This window comes from Beta vulgaris, chromosome 3 (assembly GCF_026745355.1).
Source record: "Beta vulgaris subsp. vulgaris cultivar EL10 chromosome 3, EL10.2, whole genome shotgun sequence".
In the NCBI taxonomy this organism is placed as follows: Eukaryota; Viridiplantae; Streptophyta; class Magnoliopsida; order Caryophyllales; family Amaranthaceae; genus Beta; species Beta vulgaris.
In genome coordinates this window covers 16470850-16485696 of record NC_079204.1, presented here as the reverse complement: position 1 = coordinate 16485696, position 14847 = coordinate 16470850, and the positions used below count along the sequence as shown (strand labels likewise).

Sequence of the window (14847 nt, the reverse complement as noted above, 5' to 3'; positions counted from 1 at the left end):
AATCAGTTGTTTATAAGCTATACTTCATTTATTTTCTATTACAATATATATCTCCATGGTCAACTAGACAAAATTTGACCGTATAATTTTTCAAAATGTAATCAATATTAATTATGTTTCATACGTCTCATCTACCTATCTAAGGTTTCTAGCTCACCTTCATCTGGATTACAATATCAATATATTACATTTACATGATCAAAGCAATAGTAATAACCAAAATATGGAAGAAAGTTAGATAATACTACTAACACTACGACAAATAGAGGAATCAGGAAAGAAAGAGAAGAATTAAACCACACCATAGCCACCGTCGCAGCTGCAGCTAGCGTTAGCACTATTAACATCGCCATTTTGAGCAGGTTGAGTGCTAAGACAACAACACATCAAACCCAACAACACCATAAACGCCCATGCTGTTGCCAATGCTTGTATGAAGTTTGTGTATTGCTCCTTCATTTTTCTCTCCGTCCCCTCGATCTCTTGCTTGATCCAAAATATCCTTTTCTCAGCATATATGATCTAACTTGCATTATCAAGCTTTATTATTTGGTCTGCTGCTACTGCTAAAGTGCTAATGACTAATGACATAACATGTCTCTGAAATTATAACTAGAATATGGAATACAAATATCATGTAGTAATTTGTAACCTTTGCTTTTGCCTTTTCTTCTATCCTTTATTATCTATCTACTTGCTGTATCATTATTGTGCTAGTTTTTGATGACAAAGTAGCACATGGTGTGATGGGAGGGATGAGCTAGAAAGAGGATGATTAACAAGAACCAGGCTGTGACAGAACACAGAAATGTATGTTTGCCTTTTTCAAGCTACATGCCTACATGTATGATAAAACTTAAAAGCTCCGGCTTGGTCTAATCCCCAGTTGAAAAATACCAAACTATAATATGTTCGCATGTAAAAGTATGGTTGTCTAACTTGTCATCATGTCATGTGGACTTTTTTTTTTTTTGACATCATGTCATGTCATGTGGATTTGTGGAGGGATAATAATTTATGTTAGAGTCTTAAAGATAGAGAAAATGACTCAATTTAAAGGCATATTTATTTTACCATTACATAAAAAGTTTTGATTTATTAGATACAGAAATTATTAAAAGAAACGGTCTAATTTTAATATAAAAGTAGACCTGGTTACTAAATGGATTAAACTAATCACCAAAAGAAATTAACCTAGTCACTATTTGGCTAATTCTCTTTTTAATATTGAACTTACTATTGCTTAATCTATACTAATATATTAAAAGACGTTCATAAAAAAGTTTGTGTGCCACGTGGCACTCTCCTCTAAGGCTCTAATGCAATACTTCAAGTCAAACTCTCAATTTAAAAAATAATAATGTGTAGTTACAAAGAATCGATCACGTGACCTTTGAAATGAAAAATGGAAGCTTAACCATTAATCCAACATAACATTGTTGTTTAGTACTTCAAAATAATTTATCATAAGGTCTTATTAATATACTCACTAAAAGATTACACAAGTAGTTAGATAGCTAACATTTTTATAATAACAACAAGGGACTATTATAGACATAAATTCTTACTTCAATTCCTTGTAGAAAGTTAACTTATTGCTTTCATCCCCAAATTTTTAAGGGTTTATTTTTCAAAAATCATGTAATTACTTATCATGTCATTTCGTCAAATTTTCCTAACTTGACAAAAAAAAGTTACGAAAAGTAACAACCCGGAGCATCGCCCGGGACACTCACCAGTTTTAATTTAAAAGTAGGCGATCTCTTACAAGACACTCTATTAGATACTACTAGTTTTAGCAATCCTATGATTTCTATTGCTTAATTCGTACTTTGAACATACAGGTAACTTTTTACATCTTTTACTTAATTTTTATAAAAAAAATTCCAAAAAGCCTAGAAAGTTAGACAAGCTGTAGCAAAGTTAGACCTGTTTTGGCAATGGCCTAAACAATATTTGTCCTTGAAATTCGTCTTATCGAACATGGATTTCTCCAAAGATTGGCTCTATATATATATGAGTTGCTTACTTGCTTATAAGTTCGCTAATTTTTTTTCATCATTTGGTTTTTGCGGCCTATATTAAATATAATCATATGATTCATGACCAATCATATTGCAGAGTACCAATGGACAATGGGCAATATAAAAATCAATGGTAACCATATAAGATGACCTGCATACACACCTTTTTCCAAATTTTAACCTCACTAAATATGCATGGTCTAAAGTCTTAACAACCCTAAACTTCAACTAAAAAACGTGTACAAAAGCATCTATGATAAACCTGAGATATCTACTTATTGTGAGAGAAGATAATTTTGCAAAACTAACTAAAGTACCACATTACCATGGATAAAATTTCAAAATCAAAACAGTACATCACTTGGAAAGAAGTAGAAACAATAAAATCCTTTGAAATGTATGATCATCATATTCATATTTCACCATCCCATAGCTCCTCCACACTTTTGTAAGGTGTAGTTTCATGAATTGCAAAATCCCCACGCAGAAGCCTCCGCTGCAAAGCACAAGAGCAGAAAATTTCACCACCAACAGAAGTAGCAAGCATAAAAATCATAATTTGAAATACGCTCTTACAATCTCTCCTGTATTCTAGAGCAGATGGTTCCAAGAGGTGATAAACTCACCTGGTTGATAGTAGAGAACTTGGAGAAGAGCTCTGGTGGAATAGACCAGTCAAAGATACTGAAATTCTCTCTGATCCTTGACTCAGTTACACTCTTGGGAAGGACACTATGACCACTCTGAATTCCCCAACGAAGAGCTACTTGTGCCGGTGTTTTGTTGAGCTTTTCAGCAATTTCAATCAATACTGGTTCTTTTAAAACATTTCCCTTTATCCAGGTACCTGGAGATCCCAACGGACAGTACGCCTGCCAGATGTTCAAGTATTAATTTCTCTATCAAATTGACCAAACATGATGCCGCAAAACTGAAATTGAAGCAAGCAACCTCACAAACGATTACTATCAGAAATAAAACTTATACACAGATTTCAAGCCTAAATATAAATTCATAACATGTCGGAAGACGGCTTACAAACTCAAGAGCTGATGCTACTTTTTGAGATACTATCGTCTGAATTACAACAGCATAATTGCATTTTATTTTACCATGAAGTTAAGCTAGCACTAGGCAGATTCAGTTTTTCTGGAGGCCAAAACCAGAATTTTGGGGAAAGAAACCACTGAAATGACTTCCACAAATTAAAATAAACAATATGACATCATTTTGGGGGTAAAAACAAAATCCACTAGAATCCAACCTATCGAGTAGTAACAAATAAATTTACCCATAGTACGTGAAATAAAGATGTAAGATAGAGACTATTACAGTAAGGTGAACACCAGTAGATTTGCACAGATTGTGAAGGGCTGGTTGCTGCCAGACAGGGTGGCACTCGACTTGGTTCACAGCAGGAGGAACCTTGGCATACGCAAGCAAATCTTCCAACTTCTTGGTTGAGAAGTTGCTCACTCCAATAGCACGTGCCTGGCCAGAAGCATACAAGCCCTCCATTGCAGCCCATGTTTCAGGAAGGCATAAAGGAACAATGTTTTCAGGGCTAAAACCCTGTGACCCTGGTTTTGTGCGTATTGGCCAATGAATCTGCATTGCACAGTGGCACTAACTTTATCACAAATTATCATTTTTGCAAGACAAATAAAAACTATTCAGAAATAATAATAACAAAACAGGTTCGAATGGGTGCACAATTAGCAAATGGAGCCGTATGGAAAGTCATCCCTATAGAAGCCATAAGCATAACCATCAGTCACTTTTACATAATAGGCACATTTGAAATGGATATGAGTAGGTGCTAATTTGCCTCGTTGTCAAATTGTGTAAAGCTAAGTTCTCAATCAGAAATTTTAGTGACGCATACAAGATACAGATCAATGTAGTCAAGGTGCAGGTCTTTAAGAGTCTTGCTCAAGGCCTTGGAGACATCTTCTGGAGCCTGATCACTGCACCTGCAAAGTTCCACAAAAACCCAGGTTTTTGAATCAGAAAAGAGAACTAATTGCATTTACATATTCATGCAGTAAAAGAATGTTTGATTCACCTTGAAATCAAATTAGACCAATAACTCATTGTGAGACTGAGATCTGGATGACATTTAATCTTTTTTATGAAAACTTTTTCAGTCTCACAAGTCACAACAAGTTAGTACGAGATTGTATTACCCAAGACTTACTCTTACTATTATTATGAGTAGCAAAATTTACAATAATAATCTTCAAAATCTAGGGAAGTTATTACATCAATTAGCTTATTTTGAACCAGACAGGAACTAAGAGGTTTTCCAAAACATGGCAACAGCAATACAACAAATGCTTAACAATAATACTACTTTTCTTCATATTTTTAGGGCTTATTAAAACAATTACCAGAGCTTTGATGTGACCCACAACTCCTCGCGTTTCACTATTCCACTGTCAAATAACTCCTTAAGTGCCTCCCCTACCTAAAAAGTAAAAACAACCTAAATCAGGTTTGCCTAACCAGTAAAACATATCAACTAGTATAAAATACTCCTCTTTCTCAAAATAAATGCTATGCATTGCCCCAAAAGATCCCCAAAAAAAGAAAAAAACTGTTATATTTGTTTAAAATAAATGGGATATTCACCTCTTGCTCATTATCATAGACAGCAGCACAGTCGATATGTCTATAACCAGCCTGCACATGGAAGGGGTATTACAAAGATGGTGAAAAAATCAATATTTGATCATGCAAACAAATACGAAATATAAAACCATGAGTATACAAATTTGTAATTTATCAGCAGCATGTACATTTTATTCACATAAAAGATGAACAAGGATAAGAAGACAAACCTTAACAGCATGAATGACAGCTTGGCCAACTTCGCCAGGAGAAGCTTTCCAGGTACCAAGACCAACTGCTGGAATCTTAGCACCTGTATTCAATTCAAAATGGGTAGGGCCATTCACAATTTCCACAGCCATTTTTTGCACTTCTCGCCTTGACAAAATAATCAACCATGAACAACAAGAGAATTAGAAAGGTCGTATTGAAAAGATGGTGATTGGGATCAAAATTAAAGCAAAAAAGGTAACCCCTCCACTCCCTTTTGTTCTTTCCTATTTGCTACATTTGCCTTTTTACAGTGTCTAATAAACAACTTTGACCATTATTATCTCTCATTATAACAAATAATGGAAATTTAATATTTTAGAAAATGCTCCCTCAATCTCTTATTAGTGTACGCACTTCTTTAGGCACAGAATTTTAGGAGAAATAGTATATAGGTCCCAAAGAGAAAGTAATAATTTATTGTGGGCCAAGAGAGGGGAGAACAGTGGCAAATGGAAAAATGATGCTTTTATGTAAAAGATAATAATATAAAACTAGTGGGTCTATTCCAAATACAGTAAAAAAAGAGCAAGTGGTTAACTAATTAGAGACAACCCAAAAAGAAAAGTTGGTAAATTAAAAAGAGACGGAGAAAGTATATATTAAGACAAATACAGCCACATCCCACATAATAATTATTCCTACTAAAGTACTAATATTAGTAATTCAAAGTTTGTGAAATTTGACTCCTTAAAAGGAATTGCGCGAATCCTTTGACAAATAACAAAAAAGAACGAAGAAGTTTATTTAGCCAATCTACTACTAAAATGTCTAATCACATCTACTTTTCTATCTCTCACACTCTCATACTTCATGCGTTCTGAAATAAGTGAAACACTTCTCTCTTTTATGTGAGAGCTTTTTGAGAGAAGTGTTTCATTTATTTTAGAATGAAGTATGAAATTACTCGCTATCCCAAAACACATATACTTTGGTCTCTCTCCTCAACATATAACAACTCACAACCTCTAATCATATCTACTTTCCACGCTAATACCAATAAATTAATTCACCATAAAGCATTTCGCAAATTAAAATGCCATGCCCCTATGCAATGTAATGAAAGGTGGAAAGAGTACAGTTTACCAAGTAAGGCAAATCCCCAAATTACTCACTATCTTCATGTGGCAAAACCAATGAAATCCTCTCAAGCAACCACTTACAATTATATTATCTGCTCCCAGTTAGATTTTCCAACAAAAGATTAACCACAAACTCACCTGAATATTAAAATGAACGCGCAAACAGATACCACAAAAACATGTACGCGAACTTTGTCAGAATTCTAAGTTTCTAACACCCATCAGCCATCAGTATATAATTATATGAATACGAAATATATAATCCTAAAACAATCGCATCTATGTAGGCTCCAAACAAACCCATAACATTAGGAAAGACACTTAACTTAACACGAGCTACAAGACTTTGCAATGACTAGTAATCCTCGAATGAGATGAATATCACCCCTTTCTTACTATGGGAGCTCAATTAACCCAACAGAGAAGCCATAACTTCAATTATTAGCACTTAGCCTCCTAGCAAGTACATTGATCAAGTGAAATCAACAACAAAGAACATCATAACTAACAAAGCCCAAACGAAACTAAAAGAACAGCCTACAAGGCCCTCAAAACATCGTAATGTCCCCTTTATGAGGCAACCAACTGACCAATAATTAAGATTTAACAATCGCAAACTCAATCAAAATCATTCGGTTCCATTAACTTTCCATAATCTAATTCCGGAGCCATCACTAGTTAACAAATGTAAGGCAGGGTTCCCTAACATGACCTCACTTCAGAACCCATCCGTCCTACTCGAATCCCTCTCGACTACTACTCCTGTCTGATAAACACATCAAAATTGCTAGAATTACATACAGAATCAACCAATAAATAGTGAAAACACACAACCAACATTCAAGTAATAGTAATGTAAACACATTTCAACAATTAATGTACTAATTGACACTCACAATTAGAACAAAATGTACAATCACCAACTTATTAGCACCGATAAACACATAACTTCGAGTACTTAAACTTCACATACTGATAGACAATTTCTATAACCTACAATAGAGTACAGAAGAAATTGGTAAATCTAAAGCAAGAGTGGAATTTGTAAGTTGATTTAACAAATGACATAATTGGATCGATCCATATAATTTGATTTTAAAGACTATGATAAAAATATCGGGAACGAGAACAAACCGAAAGAAGAGACGATGAAAAATGGAAGCCGTGATCAAGTGGTAAGCAGCGGCGCAGTACAGTCTAGGGTTCGAATTTGGTGGCGCCGTTGAGTGAAGGTGGGTTAGTGGTGCAGCAGCTAAAGTGACGTGAAAGGAAGGCTCAACCACGGAAAGTTAATGAAGGAAAAGGAGTGAGGGAGAGAGAGAGAGGAAAAGGCGGGGAGAGAGAGTGAGAATAGGAGGGAACAGGAGGAGAAATCCGTTATGGCCTTTTGGGGTGAGATGAAAAGATTTTCCAAGTATTTTTAGTGGCTTGCTAAACATCGTCCTATTATTTTTTACTAGTGATGGCCATTGGTGCGGGCTGGGCGGACTGGACCATGGGTCATAGCGAGTTGGGCTGAGATTTCACGGCCCAAGACTAGACCGTGAAATTCATGGGTTGGGTGGGCTGGTCCGCGGGCTGAAAAGTCTTGGCCCACACCGGTCTGAACCGGTTTTCACGGTTCGAGAAGCGAATCTGGCGGTTCGTGGGTCTAGTGGGCTGGACTGGGCTGACGGTCCGGCATGAGATATTTTTTTTCAAAATTATTTAATCATTGAAATTATTCATTATTGTTATATAAATTTTAAAATGAATAAAAATATTACAATTATTAAAATTAATGAATAATTTCATTATTTTAAAATTTGATTGAATTATAATATATGCAATTTGATTAAAATATATACAATTTGATTAAAATATACACAATTTGGTTCAATAATAACTTGGACTGGGCTGGTCTGGTCTGGTTCATGGGTTGGGCTGGACCGGTTTCGTGGTCCGGGCTGGGCGGTTTTAGTAGCGGGCTTTAGTGGGCTGGGCTCAAGAAATCTGGCCCACGGTCCACCCACCAATTTCACGGTTCGAGCTGGGCTGGACCGGTCTTTTTGCAAGCCCAGCCCACACGGCCCACGAGGTGGACTGGGTTGGATGGGCTGGATTGGCCCGCACTGTTGGCCATCTCTATTTTTTACTAACGCCCTGTATTTATACTTGCTATGTGTATTTATACTATTTCACTTTCTCTCACCCTCCTACTCCCATACCTCACCCTCTCTCTCGTCACCCCCTTACTCTCACTGTCTTTCATCACCATCACCGAAGAACTCGAGCAAGGCGGCAGTATTTTCCGGCGACATCAAGTCCGGCAGCAACATTTTCCGGCGATCTCATCACACCCGACCCCTCTTCTCCCCTCCTTCCCTCCTCTGTTGAATTCACTTTGATTTTTAAAAAAAAAATTCAAAAAAAAAGAGGCGTCCATGGTGGGGTGTCCATGGTGGACGCCTCTCCATATTTTTTTCCAAAAAAAAAAAAAACGGCTCGCCATTTTTTTAAAAAAAAAAAATTCAGCATCTTTTATTTTTTGCAACTTTGAATATTATGGTGGTCCTTTGAACTTCCAGAATCAAACATTAGTCTTTCATTTTTTGGAATTTGTGGTTGTTTTAAACTTCATCTTCAACAAGATTTTCTGAAATTTGTGATTTTTTGTAAGAATTTTGCTTGTTGGGTAATTTTTTTATTATGTGGTGGCGGGATCCGGCGGTGGTGGTGGCGAAATCCGACGATGGTGGACTGGTGTTGGTGGCGAGATCCGACGGTGGTGGACTGGTGTTGGTGGCGAGATCTGGCGATGGTGGGCTGGTGGTGGTGGTAGGGAAAGCGGAATTGAAAAGAAGAAAGAGGAAAAAAAGTTGAAGACATACCTATACAGTATAAAAGTATATAATTATATAGTATTTAGGGCATTAGTAGGTAATTTTGGGGCGTTATTTAGCAAAGCTCTATTTTTACCTGAGCGATACCCATATTATACATGACGATTAAGGTAGTTGTATAGAGAGTGCGTTTTTTGTGTAACACGTCATACGGAACTCAAACCATGCGGATATTACTGTAGTTCTTCCTCCTTCCCCGCCCAATTTCTCTTCCTCTCACATTTTAAAGACTATGTACCTTTTTGAGCAGTGTGTACTATATCTGTGAAAACTCTCTCACACTTTCTCTCTCTATCTCTGCTTTTCCATGTCACTCCTGATAAGTCTTAAGATTTGGAGGGGGAACCGCCACCCAAACCTCTAGGGTGGATCCCTTCTTTGTAGGTTCCGGAACGAAACTTAGGATCTGAATGATCTAACTAGGACATCGTTGCACAAGTCTCCATTGTACCTGATGAGGGATAATATTGTATTTACTAGTCAAGTAGTACATAACAATATAGTTGTGCATTAAATTAGTTTTTTTTTCAAAACAATTAAAGTCATAATGTTGATTTTAATTTAGAAGTTACCAACTTCGACGTAAAATATTCAGTGCGCTTGTGTTTTTTTGTTTTTTTGTCCGCCCTCTCTACCATAGAATAGATATACAATATCATTATGACGAATAATTTCACAATGGCTTGTCTAATCTAAATCATTCATTTTTAATCTAAAATCTACACCATTCATTTAATTAACTTTTATAATTAAATGAAATTAGAACTAACAACTATATATAAATAAATTCACAATTAACAATTCACTTAGTTTTCGATTTTTTTTTAATGTTTTAAAAGTTAACGAAATCAAATAGCCAAGATTAGTCGCTGAAAATGGAGGGTTGAGATTAAGTAATTGAAGTGGCTACAGTTTGATTGTAGCCACTCAAAAATCTTTCTATTATGAAAAATATTGAAATTTAGTTATGATAAGTTTTTTAAAAATAATTTTCTATTTTCTTATTTGTTCTATTTTGAAGTATTGGTAGATCTAGTCTTGTGTGGACCTAGTCCACAACTTTTTTAACATAGTGATCCCTTTTTTTTCTATATACTAACCTTATATATATATATATAATATATATATAATATATATATTATATAATAATATAATAATATATATATAAATATATAATATAATATATATATATATATATATGAGCCATGAAGACAGTACAAAGAAGGGGAGGGGGGATTCGAACCTGTGATCTATCGTCCACAGTACCTCAATCTTAACCGCTAGGCCAAGATATCCTTGGTATATACTAACCTTATATAGTTACACTATATAGTTACTATCTATTATAGTAATTGTTTTTTTAATATAATCATTTTTTCTCACATTAGTTTATCATGATGAAATTTTCACTTTGTGACATAGTAACCTTTTTTTTTCACACCGTCAAGCTTCACAATTTATATCTACTCATATTTTATATATTTTTTTTATATAGTGACCCTTTTTTTTTTCATGAATCACATAAATTAGCATTAGGTCCACACTAATTTAGTATGAACTAAGTCCATATAAATTTTTTAATATTGATATATCACGTAGGAATTCTATAATACTATATCTTGAAAAACTATTTGTTTAGAGTGAATCTTAAAAAAAACTTTAGGGAATTTCTCACTGGTACCCTTATACTATTGGATTTCACCATTGGTACACAAAATAAAATTGACTTCTCATTAGTACCCTTAAACTATTGGATTTTGCCATTGGTACACAAAATAAATTAGACTTCTCAATAGTACCATTATACTATTGTCTTTCTTATAGATGTGAACTTTATATTAATAAAACTTAGTAAACTGTTATTAAGTTATTCATCTCCAATACAATTAGTTATTTGTTTTTTAATATAAGAGGAACAAGATTGTAATTGTTGTTGCCAGCCATTATGCTTCTAGATCATTTACCCAAGGTATAAATATCTCACAACTAACCACCGAGCTTAAGTAAAAAAAAAGATGTTGATGCTTCCCACATTCCATGACCACACCATATTTCTTCAAGCAAGGTCACTTCTTCAAAAAAATTCGCACTAAAATTCTACCCAAAAAATCACTACAATTCTTACAATTTGGGTGTTAAATTTCTCAAAAAGAATGATTTATACAAAATAAAAGCTGAATTTCGTTGTTGGTATATTAGATTTCTATAGATTAATTAGAAAGAGAAATTGTTGCATCTTCAAGTGTGAGTTCAATACAAAGTACAGGTGGGGGGAGGAGAGAGAAAGAGGGTCATCCGAAGGTAGATCCATTAATTGAAATGGGAATTAAGTTAGAAACAAGAAACAAGGAAGATGTTCAATGCAAAGTGTAAGTTTAGAGAGTGAGAGAACGAAGCCAACAAAAACATCATATACTGGATTAAGGAACTGATTCTACTGCAAAAGAAGAATGTTCTACATATATTCTTGAAAAGGTGAGACTTCTTTTTTTGTCAAACCTAAGGTAGTTATATTCTCATGTTGTGCTCTGTTAGAGAACTTATACTATGAGTATGAACTTATATACATTTTTTTTGTTTGAAACACAAAGACAGTGAAAATAAAATTCGCATTATCAAAAGAAAGTCAATGTCAATACATCTCTGCAATTTCTTTGTTTCCTTTTCATCATGCCATAGACAAAAAGAATTACAATATCAATTGGCCAAGAAGTCAAGTAAGTCTAAAAGAACATCTAAATTGTCAAAGTAATTCCAAAAAATTACCATAAAGACTCCAAATTATCAAAGTAATTCCAAAATAAAGATGCTACTTATTTCAAATGCAATACGATTAAAGCAAACAATCCAAGTCCTAAACAAAAGAAGCAAAGTATTATTTTATTTTATGGTTGTGACTGTATAAATTGTGGTTGAGACATCTGAGATATGCGGATTTGGGTTGTAGAAGCTTCTCCATTATTTTCACCCTTTCCTTTTTGAGTTGCTGCTAGGTTTGGTGCATTTGAAGCTTTCATTGCTGCTCTTGCTTCCTTGACTGCTTTTGATTGGTCTCTGATCCTGGGGTTTTTAATGACAATTGGTTCATCTTTTTCCCTTAGCTCTTTGCCAGTAAGACCTCCTTTGCAGGTTCTTGAATTGTGTCCAAAGCATTGACACTTTTTACACCTCATAGTCTTTGATCGCTTCCCTGGTTGATCTTCTCCTTTTTCCCCCCTTTTTCTATTACTACTAGGCCTGCCAACTCCTCTTTTCATTTTAGATGGTAATATGGTAGGAATACTTTCATATGTAGGCCATTGCTCATTATCAGGGATAGGGTTTATGGTGTAGCTATACACTTGTTTGTAAGTTTTGACAGAATACCAAGAACTCACATACTTCTGTGGATCAACTCTTGCATGAACCATTACCCTAATGGCATGTCTACAAGGTATACCAGATAGCTGCCAAGCCCCACATGAACATATTTTTCGATTCAAGCTTAGAGGGAATTGTGATTTACCTTCATGAATTTCATATTCTCCAGGTCTTGACATGTGTAGCTTGCATTTGGTGGATTCCATACTGATTTCCCTTAACATTTTCACCACCTTAGGGCATATTTCTACATCATTCCAATTCAATGAATCCTGATGCCTTATTGCAATTCTAACCATACACACCCTCCTTATGCCTGCATATAAAAAAAACTTGTATTTTAATATAGCAATCTGGAGAATATAGTTCAAACTCTATAAAATGTGGTAGAAATTTAGTTACATTATACCTTCAAGTAAAGTCAACACTGACCTACATCTATCAATTCCTAAAGTCGAGTTAAAACTCTCCAAAAAATTGTTTGGGTTGGAATCATTGCAAACATTGGGATCAAACTTGTGTTTACTCCATTTAGATTGATTTCCCAACTCTGAAAACCATTCCATGACTTTCGATCCCCCTATTTTCTGTAACTTTTCCATTGCTTTCCTGAATGTGAAAGGGTTTGTAGCATTGCACGCCCTCCAAAACAAAATGTATATTGCAGGCCCAGGAAACCGCCTTTTGAAGTTCCTACTAAGATGTCTGCAACAATATCTTCTTTTTGTAGTAGGCCACACATCTTTTAAAGCGAGATCAACCCCCTAACATTCAACCAAATAATTTTTAAAATACGTTTAGCAAATTACAATTGACAAACTAAAAAGTATACATATGAAACATAGATGAGTTATATTCTTACCTTCTGTCTATCTGAAATGACAGTCCAATTTTCTCTTTTAGAGTCCTTTACAATATTATGAAGATGCCGGAAGAAAAAACTCCAATTATATTTATCCTCCACACTCACAATTGCAAATGCTATTGGATATATTTCATTGTTGCCATCCATAGCCACTGCAGACAATAGAACTCCCCCATAATTTCCTTTCAAGTGGCAGCCATCCACACCTATCAATGGTCTACAACCTCCTAGAAAACCCTTCCATTGTGCACTAAATGATATGAAAATGCTGGTAAACAAAAGCTGCCTTGGAATGCCTTCACTATTTTTCCAAGCACAAAATGCTTTAGATTCTGGATTAGTCTCTTTAATAATCTCAGCATATGCAGGCAAATGCGCGTAAGACTCATCATGGCCTCCAAACAACTTGTCAATCACATACCTCTTCATTCTGTAAAGTGTTGACAGTCTCATGTACAAACCAAATCTATAAAATAATAAGTCATTCAATGACTTCCCTGGTTTATCAGGATTTGCCCTAATATCCTCCATAACCTTGCTAGCAGCCCACTTTACACTACATATAGGGTTGTATGTTTCTAAGCCACTACATGTGTGTACATTGGGCCATATCTTCTTTATAGCCCATGTTCTGCCATCTGGTAGCCTACTAGCATGAATTCTCTAGTCACAAGTCTCAGCATAACAAGTTGATGTGTATCTGACATTGTCTGCAGCTAACACATTGATTGAGAATCGCTCTTGCATACAATAATCCTTTAAAGTGTCTCTGAAATGACCTTTATCAGTAAAAATCATCCAAGGTTTGAGCTACCTCCTCACACTAGACTCACCACTTTCAATAGATGTAGGCTCAACTATACGCTTTAGAGCTACCTCTTTTTGTTGCGTTTTTAATAGCCCTTTTTATTAAAGTGGTCTTTGGAACTTTTCTAGTAAAATTGGTAGATACAGTTGCACTAACAATGTTCGCATCAATTATTTCAGGTGTTGGACACTTTTGTGGAGGGGAAAACCTTGGACTTTTCCTAACAACCAAGGATGCAAAATATTTGTGAGGTGAGATGGGGGATGGTGGCAGCGCATTTTTCAAGGGAGTGGAAACATTGAGCTCAGTTAATGTGGTGTCAAAAGGGGGAGTGGCAACAACTTTTGATTGTTTTTTTTTTGACTCCCTTAGTCTTTGCAATTTTCTCTAAATGCTTCACAAAGACTATTCTCCCCTTAGTGTAGTCCTTTTCCCTCTCAGGAGGTTGATTCTCCATCAATTGCTCCATGTCAGCCATGTGTACTCCACTGCATGGTTTATATACTCAATAGAAAGATCATCTAATGAAGGGTCTTTAGATATATCATTCTCTGAAAATTTTCCGTTTGCAACATCATTACATGTTATCACATTAGGAGGAGGAATCAATTCAGACACCCGAACACCACTTCTCTTAGGAACAAGCTTTCCTTTAGGAGATGTTTGTTGTGAGGTGACAATAGGGTTCTCCACCTTATTAGGGTTCTCATGCTCAATATAACTAGTATTTTGAGTACTCATTAATGCCAAGACCAATTTATACAATGAATTAGGCTGTTTCGTTGTGCCAACCCAAATGTAAATTACTTCATCTTCAACATTATCATATCTACTCAACATAGTCATAAGATCATTATCTGTTAACAATTCCCAATGTTCCTCATTAAATGCATACTAAAGTTCAAGTATGGGTAATCAAAAGTAACACCAAATTTCCTAGCTTCAT

General features: G+C 35.2%; 2 protein-coding genes across 2 annotated transcripts; both read right to left on the bottom strand.

The window, feature by feature from the left end:
* Positions 1–2143: 2143 nt before the first annotated feature.
* Positions 2144–7374, bottom strand: LOC104888999 (NADPH-dependent aldo-keto reductase, chloroplastic). Its single transcript, XM_010674120.4, has 8 exons — positions 7121–7374; positions 4865–5012; positions 4656–4706; positions 4415–4491; positions 3910–3997; positions 3357–3632; positions 2651–2896; positions 2144–2520 (listed from the first exon to the last, which is right to left on the bottom strand). The coding sequence occupies exons 2-8, from the start codon at positions 4994–4996 to the stop codon at positions 2437–2439; spliced, it is 954 nt and encodes a 317-aa protein (XP_010672422.2). The 5' UTR covers positions 4997–5012; positions 7121–7374; the 3' UTR covers positions 2144–2436.
* A 4379-nt stretch (positions 7375–11753) lies between these two features.
* Positions 11754–13624, bottom strand: LOC104889107 (uncharacterized). Its single transcript, XM_010674250.2, has 3 exons — positions 13091–13624; positions 12638–12992; positions 11754–12544 (listed from the first exon to the last, which is right to left on the bottom strand). The coding sequence occupies exons 1-3, from the start codon at positions 13622–13624 to the stop codon at positions 11754–11756; spliced, it is 1680 nt and encodes a 559-aa protein (XP_010672552.2).
* Positions 13625–14847: the final 1223 nt, after the last annotated feature.